A 17,551-nucleotide genomic window follows, 5' to 3' on the forward strand; every position below is an offset into this window, starting at 1 on the left:
GAGATAAATTACAGAGAGAGAGAGAAACAACAGAGAGAGAGAAACATGTTTCCCATGCCAATAAAGCCCTTGAATTGAATTGAGTTGAATTGAGAGGTAGAAAGTGACGCAGAGAGAGACGCTGAGAGAAATGCAGAGAGAGACGCAGAGAGAGAGAGAGAGAGACAGAGAGAGAGACAGAGAGAGAGAGAGACAGAGAGAGAAACGACACAGAGAGAGAGAGAGAGAGAGAGAGAGAGAGAGAGAGAGAGAGAGAGAGAGAGAGAGAGAGAGAGAGAGAGAGAGAAATGACAGAGAGAGACGTGAGTGTAATGTTTACTGTTAATTGTTATTGTTTATTTCAATATTGTTCATTATCTACTTCACTTGCTTTGGTGATGTTACATATGTTTCCCATGCCAATAAATCCCTTAAATTGATATTTAATTTAATTGAGACGGGAGAGTGCGAGAGAGACTGAGAAAGAGAAAGTGACAGAGAGAGTAGGACAGTGTGAGACTGAAAGGGAGAGGGAGAAAGTGACAGAGAGAGTAAGACAGTGTGAGAGACTGAAAGGGAGAGGGAGAAAGTGACAGAGAGAGTAAGACAGTGTGAGACTGAAAGGGAGAGAGAGAAAGTGACAGAGAGAGTAAGACAGTGTGAGACTGAAAGGGAGAGGGAGAAAGTGACAGAGAGAGTAAGACAGTGTGAGACTGAAAGGGAGAGGGAGAAAGTGACAGAGAGAGTAAGACAGTGTGAGAGACTGAAAGGGAGAGGGAGAAAGTGACAGAGAGAGTAAGACAGTGTGAGACTGAAAGGGAGAGAGAGAAAGTGACAGAGAGAGTAAGACAGTGTGAGACTGAACGGGAGAAAGTGTCCTCAGGGTGTAGAGAAAGTGCCTGATGGAGGAAGTGAGTAATGTGTTTGAGTATGGTGTGTATAGAGGTCTTGAACCTACTGTACTGTACTGTCAGGCATGCTTACCTGTGACAAGTACAAAAGGATAACATCTAATGCATAACATCTAAAGGCAGTCAGTGCAACAGTACAAACATCAACATTCAGAATCAGTATTTGTACATTTGCCTTGGTCTGTCTTTGAAATATTCTTAGTCTAGGTGATTTCAGCGGATTCATGACAATGTCTGTTTACATTTCAACATACGGTAGTTCTCTTGGAGACGGGTGGAACATAGAGAGTAAAGACATTGACAAATGGAAACTGTTTTAGAGACCGTGGCTGAGGGCATCAAGTTCTAGATCTAGGCTTCTCACCTCTGTCATTCGCCAGCCAACCGTAACTTTCGTCTCCTAAATGTCCACAGTAGTATGTGTGATGTGTATAAAGTTTGCTTTTGACTTGGTCTGTTGTCGGTAGAGTGACAGAACAATTTATATCTACAGTTGAAGTCAGAAGTTTACATGGACTTAGGTTGGATTCATTAAAACTTGTTTTTCAACCACTCCACACATTTCTTGTTAACAAACTATAGTTTTGGCAAGTTGGTTAGGACATCTACTTTGTGCATGACACAACTCATTTTTCCAACAATTGTTTACAGATTATTTCACTTATAATTCACTGTATCACAATTCCAGCGGGTCAGAGGTTTACATACACTAAGTTGACTTTGCCTTTAAACAGCTTGGAAAATTCCAGCTTGGAAAATTCAAAGAAAATTATGTCATGGCTTTAGAAGCTTCTGATTGGCTAATTGACATCATTTGAGTCAATTGGATGTGTACTTGTGGATGTATTTCAAGGCCTACTTTCAAACTCTGTGCCTCTTTGCTTGACCTCATGGGAAAATCAAAAGAAATCAGCCAAGACCTCAGGAAAATTGTAGACCTCCACAAGTCTGGTTCATCCTTGGAAGCAATTTCCAAACGCCTGAAGGTACCACGTTCATCTGTACAGACGATAGTACGCAAGTATAAACACCATGGGACCACGCAGCTGCCATACTGCTCAGGAAGGAGACGCGTTCTGTCTCCTAGAGATGAACGTACTTTGGTGCGAAAAGTGCAAATCCATCCCAGAACAACAGCAAAGGACCTTGTGAAGATGCTGGAGGAAACTAGTATCTATATCCACAGTAACACGAGTCCTTTATCGACCAAACCTGAAAGGTCGCTCAGCAAGGAAGAAGCCACTGCTCCAAAACTGCCATAAAAATGCCAGACTACGGTTTGCAACTGCACATGGGGACAAAGATTGTACTTTTTGGAGAAATGTCCTCTGGTCTGATGAAACAAAAATAGAACTGTTTGGCCATAATGACCATTGTTATGTTTGGAGGAAAAGAGGGAGGCTTGCACACCGAAGAACACCATCCCAACCATGAAGCACGGGGGTGGCAGCATCATGTTGTGGGTGATCTTTGCTGCAGGAGGGACTGTTGTACTTCACAAAATAGATGGCATCATGAGGACGGAAAATTCTGTGGATATATTGAAGCAACATCTCAACATATCAGTCAGGAAGTTAAAGCTTTTTCACAAATGGGTCTTCCAAATGGACAATGACCCCAAGCATACTTCCAAAGTTGTGGCAAAATGGCTTAATGACAACAAAGTCAAGGTATTGGATTGGCCATCAAAAATCCCTGACCTCAATCCCATAAAATTTGGAGTCAGAACTGAAAAAGCGTGTACGAGCAAGGGGGCCTACAAACCTGACTCAGTTACACCAGCTCTGTCAGGAGGAATGGGCCAAAATTCCCCCAACTTATTGTAGGAAGCTTGTGGAAGGCTACCAACAAAATTTAAAGGCATTGAGTGTATGTAGACTTCTTACCTACTGGGAATGTGATGAAGGAAATAAAAACATAAATAAATAATTATCTCTGCTATTATTCTGACATTTCACAAGACAAGGAATTTTTACGAGGATTAAATGCCAGGAATTGTGAAAAACTGAGTTTAAATGTATTTGGCTAAGGTAAACTTCCGACTTCAACTGTATGTTAACTTTTATTTAACCAGGCAGGTCAATTAAGAACAAATTCTTATTTAGTATGACGCCAAAATGGCAATCCAGTCAAATTCGGACTAAATATCATGAATATGTAGACCAAGGATCATCAACTAGTATTCAGCCGCGGGCTGAAATTTTCTTGGTCCGATGGTAAGGGGTCCAGAACATGATTACAAATCATTTGTAGACTTAAAATTGATCCGCAAGATGCCCAAACAGGTAGAACATTTAACTAAAACATAATCATTTCAAACCGTACTTAAATTTGTGTACGATCACATATATCTCTCTATTATATGCGTGGGAACACTATGAAACAAATTAAAATCACATTTAGCTGATTGGCTGGTGTTTTTACTCTATTTTATGTCCAACAATAAAAATGAACAAAACAAAAATATCACTATATATATATGACAAGCAATAAACCCTAGTCGCAGGGGGGTGTGGGTGGTTGGATGGAGATATGTTGGCTAGGTGGGGTTGGTGGAATTGGATGGGATGTTGGGGGTGGAGGCATGTTGGCTGGGTGGGGTTGAGGCAATGAGATTGGATGTTGGGGGTGGAGACATGTTGGCTGGGTGGGGTTGGGGGTGGAGACATGTTGGCTGGGTGGGGTTGGGGGAATTGGATGGGATGTTGGGGTGGAGGCATGTTGGCTGGGTGGGGTTGGGGGTGGAGACATGTTGGCTGGGTGGGGTTGGGGGAATTGGATGGGATGTTGGGGTGGAGGCATGTTGGCTGGGTGGGGTTGGGGGAATTGGATGGGATGTTGGGGGTGGAGACATGTTGGCTGGGTGGGGTTGGGGGAATTGGATGGGATGTTGGGGGTGGAGACATGTTGGCTGGGTGGGGTTGGGGGTGGAGACATGTTGGCTGGGTGGGGTTGGGGGAATTGGATGGGATGTTGGGGTGGAGGCATGTTGGCTGGGTGGGGTTGGGGGTGGAACTCTATCTAATCCTCTCCATCTCCCTCCTTCCTGCAGCATGGCACAGAAAGAGAAGCTCCAGTGTCTGAAGGACTTCCACAAGGACACGCTGAAGCCTTCCCCGGGGAAGAGCCCTGGCACCCGGCCCGAGGACGAGGCAGAGGGGAAGCCCGTCCAGAGGGAGAAGTGGAACTCCAAACTGGACTTTATCCTGTCCGTCGCTGGGGGCTTCGTGGGTTTAGGGAACGTCTGGCGTTTCCCATACCTCTGCTATAAGAATGGCGGAGGTGAGTTCCTGTCTCCTTTACAGCTACTGACTAGGTCATGAAGGGTGAGATGGAATGAAGCCAATCCAATTCCAACTCTGTATTCTAAGAGGTTTGGGGTCAATGACCCTATTTCACTGTGACATGTCCGTGCAAGCAGAAGACGCAGAGTGTTGCGTTCTACGAGGGGATTAAAGTCAGCAGATGGCGTTGATACAGGTCATCAGGTAGCAGTCTCTCTGCATGTAACCATGGTTCCCATTACAGCTGCCGTCTAGGTCTAGAACCTGAAGGCGTTGCCAGTTCAAAGCCTTTCCAATTGAACAACCATTCGAAGGTTAACGTACTCGACTAACGACTGTCCTCCATCTCACTCCCTTCTAACATGACGGACGTTTAATTGCTTACCGTAATTCTCCGATTGAGAAAGTTACTCCCTCGATTCACACATACTCTCCGTTGGTTTTGTCCCACTTTTTGTCTTTTGGAATCTGACACATTTGTGGTTACCGTGGTTATCTTTATTCGTCTTCTCCTTCTCCAGGTGCATTTCTCATCCCGTACACTATCTTCCTCTTTGGCGGCGGTCTCCCTGTGTTCTTCCTGGAGGTGGCCCTGGGACAATATACCTCCGAGGGTGGAATCACCTGCTGGGAAAAACTTTGCCCCATCTTTACTGGTGAGTACATATTTACTGGTGAGTACATCTTTACTGGTGAGTACATCTTTACTGGTCAGTACATCTTTACTGGTGAGTACATCTTTACTGGTGAGTACATCTTTACTGGTGAGTACATCTTTACTGGTGAGTACATCTTTACTGGTCAGTACATCTTTACTGGTGAGTACATCTTTACTGGTGAGTACATCTAGTACATCTTTACTGGTCAGTACATCTTTACTGGTGAGTACATCTTCTTTACTGGTGAGTACATCTTTACTGGTCAGTACATCTTTACTGGTGAGTACATCTTTACTGGTGAGTACATCTTTACTGGTCAGTAGATCTTTACTGGTGAGTACATCTTTACTGGTGAGTACATCTTTACTGGTGAGTACATCTTTACAGGTCAGTAGATCTTTACTGGTGAGTACATCTTTACTGGTGAGTACATCTTTACTGGTCAGTACATCTTTACAGGTCAGTAGATCTTTACTGGTGAGTACATCTTTACTGGTGAGTACATCTTTACTGGTCAGTACATCTTTACTGGTGAGTACATCTTTACTGCTGAGTACATCTTTACAGGTCAGTAGATCTTTACTGGTCAGTACATTTTAAAATGTATTTTTTAGTTATTATTTCAGGTTGCCCTCCTAAAATAGGTTTCTACACTCAAGGGTATTTCGTGGTTAAATAAATATCAAATGAATACAACTTTTATTCATACAGGTAAGTCAATTAAAAAAATAGAATCTTATTTGCAATGACGACCTGGCAATCAAAGCTACTGTAGAAGAGCAGAACATTCTCGGGTCAAATCAGGTCAATGACCTTTAGCAGCAATCAAATGTTGTGATGTACAAATGGCGTATCCTTCGAAGGAATAGTAAATAATTGATGGACAAGGGCAACCATACTCAGGCCAGGAAAGATACCACACATTATATTACACTGGCTCTGCCTCGCCCACACTGACTCCAGGGGAGTCCAATCAACTAGCCTTATTTTGATACTGCCTGGTTGCTAGGTGTCCTGTACTGCAGATGCATCCTGTTCCCCGTAGACTTCCTCCTCTCCTCACTGCCAACTGATCTGCCCCGGCTGCTTTAGATACCGTTGAAGTTGGAAGTTTACGTACACTTAGGTTGGAGTCATTAATTAAAACTTGTTTTTCAACCACTCCACAAATTTCTTGTTAACAAACTATAGTTTTGGCAAGTCGGTTTAGACATCTACTTCGTGCATGACACAAGTCATTTCCCCAACAATTGTTTACAGTTAGATTATTTCACTTATAATTCACTGTATCAGAATTCCAGTGGGTCAGAGGTTTACATACACTAAGTTGACTGTGCCTTTAAACAGCTTGGAAAATTGGTTGTGTGGTACTGACATGTGACCTACTGGTTGTGTGTACTGACATGTGACCTACTGGTTGTGTGTACTGACATGTGACCTACTGGTTGTATGTACTGACATGTGACCTACTGGTTGTGTGTACTGACATGTGACCTACTGGTTGTGTGTACTGACATGTGACCTACTGGTTGTGTGTACTGACATGTGACCTACTGGTTGTGTGTATCTGACATGTGACCTACTGGTTGTGTGTACTGACATGTGACCTACTGGTTGTGTGTACTGACATGTGACCTACTGGTTGTGTGTACTGACATGTGACCTACTGGTTGTGTGTACTGACATGTGACCTACTGGTTGTGTGTACTGACATGTGACCTACTGGTTGTGTGTACTGACATGTGACCTACTGGTTGTGTGTACTGACATGTGACCTACTGGTTGTATGTACTGACATGTGACCTACTGGTTGTGTGTACTGACATGTGACCTACTGGTTGTGTGTACTGACATGTGACCTACTGGTTGTGTGTACTGACATGTGACCTACTGGTTGTGTGTATCTGACATGTGACCTATGGTGACTGACATGTGACCTACTGGTTGTATGTACTGACATGTGACCTACTGGTTGTGTGTACTGACATGTGACCTACTGGTTGTGTGTACTGACATGTGACCTACTGGTTGTGTGTCCTACTGGTTGTGTGTACTGACATGTGACCTACTGGTTGTGTGTACTGACATGTGACCTACTGGTTGTGTGTACTGACATGTGACCTACTGGTTGTGTGTACTGACATGTGACCTACTGGTTGTGTGTACTGACATGTGACCTACTGGTTGTGTGTACTGACATGTACTGTATGTGGAACTGATAGATGCAAACACACACACACTACATGTTAATGTTTTTAAATGTACAGGACCAGTCAACAGTTTGGACACACCTACTCATTCAAGGGTTTCTCTTTATTTTTCTATTTTCTACCATGTAGAATAATAGTGAAGACATCAAAACTATGAAATAACACACATGGAATCATGTAGGGAGGAAAAAAGTGTTAAACAAATCAACATTTATTTTATATCTGAGATTCTTTAAAGTAGACACCCCCCCACACACACACACACACACACACACACACACACACACACACACACACACACACACACACACACACACACACACACACACACACACACACACACACACACACACACACACACACACACACACACACACACACACACACACACACACACACACACACAAGCCCTTGAGACTCAGCCATGCTGTGAACAGAGTGTGCTGAATTATAGGTTGCTATGGCAGCAGCACAGGAAAACATGAGAGGGATGCCTAGCAATGAGTTCTGGCCCAAGAAGGAGACAAACAGACAGACAGACAGGCAGACAGGCAGGCAGGCGGACAGACAGACAGACAGACAGGCAGGCAGGCAGGCAGGCAGGCAGGCAGGCAGGCAGGCAGGCAGGCAGGCAGGCAGGCAGGCAGGCAGGCAGGCAGGCAGGCAGGCAGACAGACAGACAGACAGACAGACAGACAGACAGACAGACAGACAGACAGACAGACAGACAGACAGACAGACAGACAGACAGACAGACAGACAGACAGACAGACAGACAGACAGACAGACAGACAGACAATGCTAGTACACTGTATGTATCAGGCTGACAAGCTCTACCTGTATACATAGGCTCCATCTCAAACGGCATCCAGCTGTCCCCTACATAGTGCAGTATGGGCCAAAAGTATTGCACTGTATAGGGTGCTGTTTGGGACACAGACAGGCACTCACCTCCAGCAAAAACCAGGCCAAGCCTCACTCTGACCCTCTCTACTTGTATAATACATTGAGACGTCAGCAAAACAAGCTGTCACTTTTCAGCCCTGGCATCTGCCTGCCTGAATGGATTGGTGGGGGGCGCCCCAGTTTCATTTTCATTAAGGGGAAGTGACAAGAGGTTGACAGTGGGACGAGTGGAGGGAGGGGAGAGGATGGAGGAATGGAGGGAGATTTTTATTCAGGGTAGTGACGTTGAGTGACTGTGGGGGGGTGGGTGGGGGGGGGGACGTTATCATTGCTGTTTGTTTTCAACAGGGGTGTTAACATGTGATCTGTGAGAGGAAGGGAGAGAATGGCGGAAACGAGGGAGGAGGTGGATGAGAGGAGAGGATGAGGAGTGGAGGGGGGAGGGAGAAGAGGAGATTTTCACATCCTAATTCTAAATGACTACAACAGCATTCAAAACACACACATGAGTTCATTGCAACATTTAGCTACATTGGGTTTCTTAATATCAAATCTCCCTTCCTAAGTGTTTTTGTACAGTGTACTATAATCTCTCTGATCCAGACGCAAGCCTCTGAATATGTCATGTTTTCTGATGTCGAGCAAGATTAATATTCATATGACCTTTCCACCCCCCCCCCCCCCCCCCCCCTAGGTATCGGCTACGCTTCTATTGTGATCGTGTCCCTCCTGAACATCTACTACATAGTGATCCTGGCCTGGGGTTTGTACTACCTGTTCCAGTGCTTCCAGCCGGAGCTGCCCTGGGCCAAGTGTAAGAACTCCTGGAACACAGACCGCTGTGTGGAGGACACCGTCCGTAAGAACAAGACCCTGATGCTGGCCGCTAACATCACCAACTTCACCTCGCCCGTCACCGAGTTCTGGGAGTGAGTACAGTTAACTTTTTAAATGTATTTAAAGGTATTTAAAGGTATTTTTATCTATACAGGATAGTTTCACTGAGTTCTGGGAGTGAGTACAGTGCTGGAATATACTTGATTTAGCTAATTGAATCATTCCTTTTAGTTCCTTTAGTTACTTTAGTTAATTTCCTTCAGTTCCTTTAGTTCCTTTCCTTTAGTTCCTTTTAGTTCCTTTAGTTCCTTTCCTTTTAGTTCCTTTAGTTCCTTTAGTTAATTTCCTTCAGTTCCTTTAGTTCCTTTCCTTTAGTTCCTTTCCTTTAGTTCCTTTCCTTTAGTTCCTTTCCTTTAGTTCCTTTCCTTTCAGTTCCTTTCCTTTAGTTCCTTTCCTTTAGTTCCTTTCCTTTTAGTTCCTTTAGTTCCTTTCCTTTAGTTCCTTTCCTTTACTTCCTTTCCTTTAGTTCCTTTCCTTTAGTTCCTTTCCTTTTAGTTCCTTTAGTTCCTTTCCTTTAGTTCCTTTCCTTTAGTTCCTTTCCTTTTAGTTCCTTTAGTTCCTTTCCTTTAGTTCCTTTCCTTATAGTTCCTTTCCTTTAGTTCCTTTCCTTTAGTTCCTTTCCTTTTAGTTCCTTTAGTTCCTTTCCTTTAGTTCCTTTCCTTTTAGTTCCTTTAGTTCCTTTCCTTTAGTTCCTTTCCTTTAGTTCCTTTCCTTTTAGTTCCTTTAGTTCCTTTCCTTTAGTTCCTTTCCTTTCCTGCTTCCCCCTTCCCCACCTCTCCTCTGCTTCCCCCTTCCCCACCACTCCTCTGCTTCCCCCTTCCCCACCTCTCCTCTGCTTCCCCCTTCCCCACCTCTCCTCTGCTTCCCCCTTCCCCACCTCTCCTCTGCTTCCCCCTTCCCCACCACTCCTCTGCTTCCCCACCACTCCTCTGCTTCCCCCTTCCCCACCACTCCCCTGCTTCCCCACCACTCCTCTGCTTCCTCCTTCCCCACCACTCCTCTGCTTCCCCACACACTCCTCTGCTTCCCCACCACTCCTCTGCTTCCCCACCACTCCTCTGCTTCCCCCTTCCCCACCACTCCCCTGCTTCCCCACCACTCCTCTGCTTCCCCCTTCCCCACCACTCCTCTGCTTCCCCCTTCCCCACCACTCCTCTACTTCCCCACCACTCCTCTGCTTCCCCCTTCCTCATCACTCCTCTACTTCCCCACCTCTCCTCTGCTTCCCCTTCCTCATCACTCCTCTACTTCCCCACCACTCCTCTGCTTCCCCCTTCCTCATCACTCCTCTGCTTCCCCACCACTCCTCTGCTTCCCCCTTCCCCACCACTCCTCTGCTTCCCCCTTCCCCACCTCTCCTCTGCTTCCCCCTTCCCCACCTCTCCTCTGCTTCCCCCTTCCCCACCACTCCTCTACTTCCCCACCACTCCTCTGCTTCCCCCTTCCCCACCTCTCCTCTGCTTCCCCCTTCGCCACCACTCCTCTGCTTCCCCCTTCCCCACCTCTCCTATGATTCCCCCTTCCCCACCACTCCTCTGCTTCCCCACCACTCCTCTGCTTCCCCACCACTCCTCTGCTTCCCCCTTCCCCACCACTCCTCTGCTTCCCCACCACTCCTCTGCTTCCCCACCACTCCTCTGCTTCCCCCTTCCCCACCTCTCCTCTGCTTCCCCCTTCCCCACCTCTCCTCTGCTTCCCCCTTCCCCACCACTCCTCTGCTTCCCCCTTCCCCACCTCTCCTCTGCTTCCCCCTTCCCCACCTCTCCTCTGCTTCCCCCTTCCCCACCTCTCCTCTGCTTCCCCCTTCCCCACCTCTCCTCTGCTTCCCCCTTCCCCACCACTCCTCTGCTTCCCCCTTCCCCACCACTCCTCTACTTCCCCACCACTCCTCTGCTTCCCCCTTCCCCACCTCTCCTCTGCTTCCCCCTTCCCCACCTCTCCTCTGCTTCCCCCTTCCCCACCTCTCCTCTGCTTCCCCCTTCCCCACCTCTCCTCTGCTTCCCCTTCCCCACCACTCCTCTGCTTCCCCCTTCCCCACCACTCCTCTGCTTCCCCACCACTCCTCTGCTTCCCCCTTCCCCACCACTCCTCTGCTTCCCCACCACTCCTCTGCTTCCCCCTTCGACATCACTCCTCTGCTTCCCCACCACTCCTCTGCTTCCCCCTTCCCCACCTCTCCTCTGCTTCCCCCTTCCCCACCTCTCCTCTGCTTCCCCACCTCTCCTTTGCTTCCCCACCTCTCCTCTACTTCTACACCTCTCCCCTGCTTCCACCTTCTACACCTCTCCTCTACTTCTACACCTCTCCTCTACTTCTACACCTCTCCTCTGCTTCCCCACCTCTCCTCTGCTTCCCCACCTCTCCTCTCCTCTACTTCTACACCTCTCCCCTGCTTCCACCTTCTACACCTCTCCTCTACTTCTACACCTCTCCTCTACTTCTACATCTCTCCTCTGCTTCCCCAACTCTCCTCTGCTTCCCCACCTCTCCTCTGCTTCCCCACCTCTCCTCTACTTCTACACCTCTCCTCTACTTCCCCACCTCTCCTCTGCTTCCCCACCTCTCCTCTACTTCCCCACCTCTCCTCTGCTTCCCCACCTCTCCTCTACTTCCCCACCTCTCCTCTGCTTCCCCACCTCTCCTCTACTTTCCCCCTTCTGATGACCAGGTGGCGAATCGCATCTCTGCATGTCTGGCAGGCATATCAGTGTGGATGACGGATCACCACCTCAAGCTGAACTTCGGCAAGACGGAGCTGCTCTTCCTCCCGGGGAAGGATTGCCCGTTCCATGATCTCGCCATCACGGTTGACAACTCCATTGTGTCCTCCTCCCAGAGCGCTAAGAACCTTGGCGTGATCCTGGACAACACCCTGTCGTTCTCAACTAACATCAAGGCGGTGGCCCGTTCCTGTAGGTTCATGCTCTACAACATCCGCAGAGTACGACCCTGCCTCACACAGGAAGCGGCACAGGTCCTAATCCAGGCACTTGTCATCTCCCGTCTGGATTACTGCAACTCGCTGTTGGCTGGGCTCCCTGCCTGTGCCATTAAACCCCTACAACTCATCCAGAACGCCGCAGCCCGTCTGGTGTTCAACCTTCCCAAGTTCTCTCACGTCACCCCGCTCCTCCGCTCTCTCCACTGGCTTCCAGTTGAAGCTCGCATCCGCTACAAGACCATGGTGCTTGCCTACGGAGCTGTGAGGGGAACGGCACCTCAGTACCTCCAGGCTCTGATCAGGCCCTACACCCAAATAAGGGCACTGCGTTCATCCACCTCTGGCCTGCTCGCCTCCCTACCACTGAGGAAGTACAGTTCCCGCTCAGCCCAGTCAAAACTGTTCGCTGCTCTGGCTCCCCAATGGTGGAACAAACTCCCTCACGACGCCAGGACAGCGGAGTCAATCACCACCTTCCGGAGACACCTGAAACCCCACCTCTTTAAGGAATACCTAGGATAGGATAAAGTAATCCTTCTCACCCCCCTTAAAATATGTAGATGCACTATTGTAAAGTGGCTGTTCCACTGGATGTCATAAGGTGAATGCACCAATTTGTAAGTCGCTCTGGATAAGAGCGTCTGCTAAATGACTTAAATGTAAAATGTAAATGTACTTCTACACCTCTCCTCTACTTCCCCACCTCTCCTCTACTTCCCCACCTCTCCTCTGCTTCCCCACTTCTCCTCTACTTCTACACCTCTCCTCTACTTCCCCACCTCTCCTCTACTTCCCCACCTCTCCTCTGCTTCCCCACCTCTCCTCTGCTTCCCCACCTCTTCTCTGCTTCCCCACCTCTCCTCTGCTTCCCCACCTCTCCTCTGCTTCCCCACCTCTCCTCTGCTTCCCCACCTCTCCTCTACTTCCCCACCTCTTCTCTGCTTCCCCACCTCTCCTCTGCTTCCCCACCTCTCCTCTACTTCCCCACCTCTCCTCTGCTTCCCCACCTCTCCTTTACTTCCCCACCTCTCCTCTACTTCTACACCTCTCCTCTACTTCCCCACCTCTCCTCTACTTCCCCACCTCTCCTCTGCTTCCCCCTTCCCCACCTCTCCTCTACTTCCCCACCTCTCCTCTGCTTCCCCACCTCTCCTCTACTTCTACACCTCTCCTCTACTTCCCCACCTCTCCTCTACTTCTACACCTCTCCTCTACTTCCCCACCTCTCCTCTACTTCCCCACCTCTCCTCTGCTTCCCTACCTCTCCTCTACTTCCCCACCTCTCCTCTGCTTCCCCACCTCTCCTCTGCTTCCCCACCTCTCCTCTGCTTCCCCACCTCTCCTCTGCTTCCCCACCTCTCCTCTGCTTCCCCACCTCTCCTCTGCTTCCCCAGCTCTCCTCTGCTTCCCCACCTCTCCTCTGCTTCCCCACCTCTCCTCTGCTTCCCCACCTCTCCTCTTTCTGCTGTTTCTCCCTTCCTTTCCCCTGCTTCTCCTTTCCTTTCCCAACAGTCATGTTTATCTGGTAGCGCTTAGACAAACACAAACACAGGGCCAGGAACAGGTAAACCACTCTTAACTGAGAAGAGTAGAGATGAGACTGGCTGGCTGGAGCTGAAGGACAAGCTGTAAACTGATATTTAGATAGACGCCAGCCAGCCGTCTACTCTGTCATGTCTCTGTGGTGTTTTCATTCGGCTTCTCTGAAACATCCACACACGTTGTATCTTTTGTGAAGGATTCTAGGGAAGTGACCTTTATCTGAGGACTGCTGTGTAGTACAGGCTTTATAAAAAGCAGGTTCTTCTCATAGCTGACTTGGTAAAATTCTGTGCCCTTGTTATAGCTGACTTGTTAAAATTCTGGGCCCTTGTTATAGCTGGCTTGGTAAAATTCTGGGCCCTTGTTATAGTTGACTTGGTAAAATTCTGGGCCCTTCTCATAGCTGACTTGTTTTAAATTCTGGGCCCTTGTTATAGCTGACTTGGTAAAATTCTGGGCCCTTGTTATAGCTGACGTGGTAAAATTCTGGGCCCTTGTTATAGCTGACTTGGTAAAATTCTGGGCCCTTGTTTTTGCTGATTTGGTAAAATTCTGGGCCCTTGTTATAGCTGACTTGGTAAAATTCTGGGCCCTTGTTTTTGCTGACTTGGTAAAATTATTGTCTCTTGTTATAGCTGACTTGGTAAAATTCTGGGCCCTTGTGTTATAACTGGCCACGAAAATCAATTGGGACGTAGTTATAGCTCTGTGTGTCCTACTAATATAACACCGAACAAGTCTGACTCTGTGTGTCCTACTAATATAACACCGAACAAGTCTGACTCTGTGTGTGTCCTACTAATCTAACATCGAACAAGTCTGACTGTGCGTGTCCTACTAATCTAACATCGAACAAGTCTGACTCTGTGTGTCCTCTCGTCTCTCCACAGACGTAATGTCCTCAGCATCTCCAGTGGCATTGATGAGATCGGGGAGGTCAAGTGGGACCTGGCCCTCTGTCTGTTGGGGGTCTGGGTTATCTGCTTCTTCTGCATCTGGAAGGGAGTCAAATCCACCGGAAAGGTGAGCTGGGATGCCGTTTCTGTCCATTTCCGGTTTTATAAAGCCCTTTACACGTCAGCAGTTGTCACTAAAGTGCTTTACAGATACCCGGCATAGACCACAATGAGCAAACTAAGCAGAAGTGATAGCACAGAGGCTATCTTTACTCCTCTATATAGGGTCTATAGATGCTCAAACTATCAAGAACTAACTTTCTTGCTTGGGTTAAGTTTAGGATTAGGCTAAGTTTAAGCGTCAGGGTTTGGTGGTGATAGTTACTCTGTTATTCCTCTTGTTTGTCTCTCTATCTCTGGGCTCTGACGCTTCCTGGTTTATCATACATCTTAAGGACATACATCACATCGTACAGTCTACTACTATAGTACAGGCTGTCACTATAAACCAAGAGCAGTTTCCCACAGTGCATTTACATCTCAGTATAATGAGTGTAGACAAGAGCCAGACCAGTCACAGCAACACCCGCGGGGACTTCTAGGAAGCTGGATCGATCCCAGACACCTTGTCTTATTGCCCCACTCTCATTTATTCATTGGTTTAGGCTGATTTATGTTTCCTTGTCCCTCTAAGCTGTAAGTTATCCGGTATCTGCTGTCTTTGGTTCATGAAAAGGGAAGCGTAGTCAGCCTTCACAAAACAAGAGGCGAGAGTATAACAGAAAGGATTGGATCGTGATAGAAGATGGGCCTGTGACAGCCTGATTCTGACAGTCAACTTAGACTGTCTCAATGTCATAGCACATAAGATTTGAAGTGTTTTTAACAAAATAATGACATTGTTTGTGAGATCTACACTATCGATGTGTAAATCTACTGATACATCGTCTCGTGTTTTGTCCTCTTGTTTTCCTGCAGGTAGTTTACGTCACCGCTACCTTCCCCTTCGTCATGCTGATCATTCTGTTGATCCGCGGCGTCACTTTGCCAGGAGCATCTGAAGGAATCAAGTTCTACCTGTACCCAGACCTGCAACGTCTCAAAGACCCCGAGGTAGAACCACCTAGCCTTGCCCTGCCCTGCCCTGCCCTGCCCTGCCCTGCCCTGCCCTGCCCTGCCCTGCCCTGCCCTGCCCTGCCCTGCCCTGCCCTGCCCCTCCCTGTCCTGCCCTGCCCCTCCCTGCCCCTCCCTGCCCCTCCCTGCACTGTCCTGCCCTTCCCTGCCCTGCCCCTCCCTGCACTGTCCTGCCCTGCCCCTCCCTGTCCTGCCCTGTCCCTCCCTGCACTGTCCTGCCCTTCCCTGCCCTGCCCCTCCCTGCACTGCCCTGCCCTGCCCCTCCCTGTCCTGCCCTGTCCCTCCCTGCACTGTCCTGCCCTTCCCTGCCCTGCCCCTCCCTGCACTGTCCTGCCCTTCCCTGCCCTGCCCTGCCCCTCCCTGCACTGTCCTGCCCTTCCCTGCCCTGCCCCTCCCTGCACTGTCCTGCCCTTCCCTGCCCTGCCTTGCCCCTCCCTGCACTGTCCTGCCCTGCCCCTCCCTGCCCCTCCCTGCACTGTCCTGCCCTGTCCTGCCCTTCCCTGCCCTGCCCCTCCCTGTCCTCCCCTGCCCCTCACTGTCCTGTCCTGCCCTGCCCCTCCCTGTCCTGCCCTGCTCCTCCCTGCCCCTCCCTGCCCCTCCCTGCACCTCCCTGCACTGTCCTGCCCTTCCCTGCCCTGCCCTGCCCCTCCCTGCACTGTCCTGCCCTGCCCCTCCCTGTCCTGCCCTTTCCCCTCCCTGCCCCTCCCTGCCCCTCCCTGCCCCTCCCTGCACTGTCCTGCCCTGCCACTCCCTGCCCCTCCCTGCACTGTCCTGCCCCTCCCTGCCCCTCCCTGCACTGTCCTGCCCTGCCCCTCCCTGCCCCTCCCTGCACTGCACTGTCCTGCCCCTTCCCTGCCCTGCCCTGCCCCTCCCTGCACTGTCCTGCCCTGCCCCTCCCTGCCCCTCCCTGCACTGTCCTGCCCTGTCCTGCCCTTCCCTGCCCTGCCCCTCCCTGTCCTGTCCTGCCCTGCCCCTCCCTGTCCTGCCCTGCCCCTCCCTGCCCCTCCCTGCCCCTCCCTGCCCCTCCCTGCACCTCCCTGCACTGTCCTGCCCTTCCCTGCCCTGCCCTGCCCTGCCCCTCCCTGCCCTGCCTTGCCCCTCCCTGTCCTGCCTTGCCCCTCCCTGCCCTGCCCTGCCTTGCCCCTCCCCTCCCTGCCCTGCCCTGCCCTGCCTTGCCCCTCCCTGTCCTGCCCTGCCCTGCCCTGCCCTGCCCTGCCCTGCCCTGCCCTGCCCTGCCCTGTCCTGTCCTGCCCTGGCTGGGATTCAAACAAACCACACTAAATCCTGGCCTAAATCTAGAATTTTCAAATACTTTGAGTTTAATATTGGACGTTAGCTTTAAAAAATAATAATGCCCATAATGAATAGAAAAGGAGATAAAGGACATTATTGACATTACAGTAAGATAATGTAATTGTGGTGTAGTTGGCTGTAAAGCAAATGTTCATTTTTAGTTCATTGGCAAAGGTGATTCTCCTGGGATAAGCAAACATGTGTGGAGAAAATATGTCAAAATACCACCCCCCCCAAAAATACTACCATAATAATAATAGCCCAAATAGTTGCGCCTCAGCCTTCGTGTCTTACTTCTCCCCTCCTTCTACCTCCAGGTTTGGATCGACGCTGGCACTCAGATCTTCTTCTCCTACGCCATCTGTCTGGGAGCTATGACGTCACTGGGGAGCTACAACAAGTACAAATACAACTGCTATAGGTGAGCGCCCACGCCGGGGGTGGGGGGGGGGGGAGGTGATTGGTTGTGGGTCCTAATCCAGTGGGTAAAAGAAAAATGGGTAACAAAACAAGACAAAATAAAGTGGGGTGGTGGTGGGGGGGGGGGGATCTAGGTTCCTTTTGTGTTCATTAACAACCTCCATGACATATGTGTGATATAGGGACTGTTTGCTGCTGGGAGGCCTGAACAGCGGTACCAGTTTTGTGTCTGGCTTCGCAATATTTTCCGTCCTGGGCTTCATGGCACAAGAGCAAGGGGTGGACATTGCCGATGTGGCAGAGTCAGGTACGACGTGGTCAAAGTGGCAGTGATGGTGGGCGCTGCTACTTAAAAATAAACAAACAGCAAATAAACAAACAGCAAATAAACAAACAACAAATAAACAAACAACAAATAAACAAACAACAAATAAACAAACAACAAATAAACAAACAACAAATAAACAAACAACAAATAA

The 17,551-nt window shown here is 49.1% G+C and overlaps 1 protein-coding gene across 2 annotated transcripts in view; it reads left to right on the top strand.

Annotated features, from left to right (window-relative positions):
* LOC124002543 (sodium- and chloride-dependent taurine transporter-like) overlaps window positions 1–17,551 on the top strand; it is a 30,631-nt gene extending 13,080 nt beyond the window's left edge. The window contains exons 2-8 of one of the 2 annotated variants that reach the window (XM_046310012.1): window positions 3,943–4,172; window positions 4,696–4,830; window positions 8,644–8,878; window positions 14,220–14,352; window positions 15,204–15,338; window positions 16,970–17,073; window positions 17,255–17,551. In XM_046310012.1, the coding sequence (XP_046165968.1) occupies window positions 3,944–4,172; window positions 4,696–4,830; window positions 8,644–8,878; window positions 14,220–14,352; window positions 15,204–15,338; window positions 16,970–17,073; window positions 17,255–17,405 (1,122 nt within the window). In that variant the 5' untranslated portion in view covers window position 3,943 and the 3' untranslated portion in view covers window positions 17,406–17,551. Of the gene's footprint in view, window positions 1–3,942; window positions 4,173–4,695; window positions 4,831–8,643; window positions 8,883–14,219; window positions 14,353–15,203; window positions 15,339–16,969; window positions 17,074–17,254 lie in introns of those variants that run through there. The other variant, XM_046310013.1, reaches the window with a different exon arrangement.

Source organism: Oncorhynchus gorbuscha, linkage group LG18 (genome assembly GCF_021184085.1).
Source record: "Oncorhynchus gorbuscha isolate QuinsamMale2020 ecotype Even-year linkage group LG18, OgorEven_v1.0, whole genome shotgun sequence".
In the NCBI taxonomy this organism is placed as follows: Eukaryota; Metazoa; Chordata; class Actinopteri; order Salmoniformes; family Salmonidae; genus Oncorhynchus; species Oncorhynchus gorbuscha.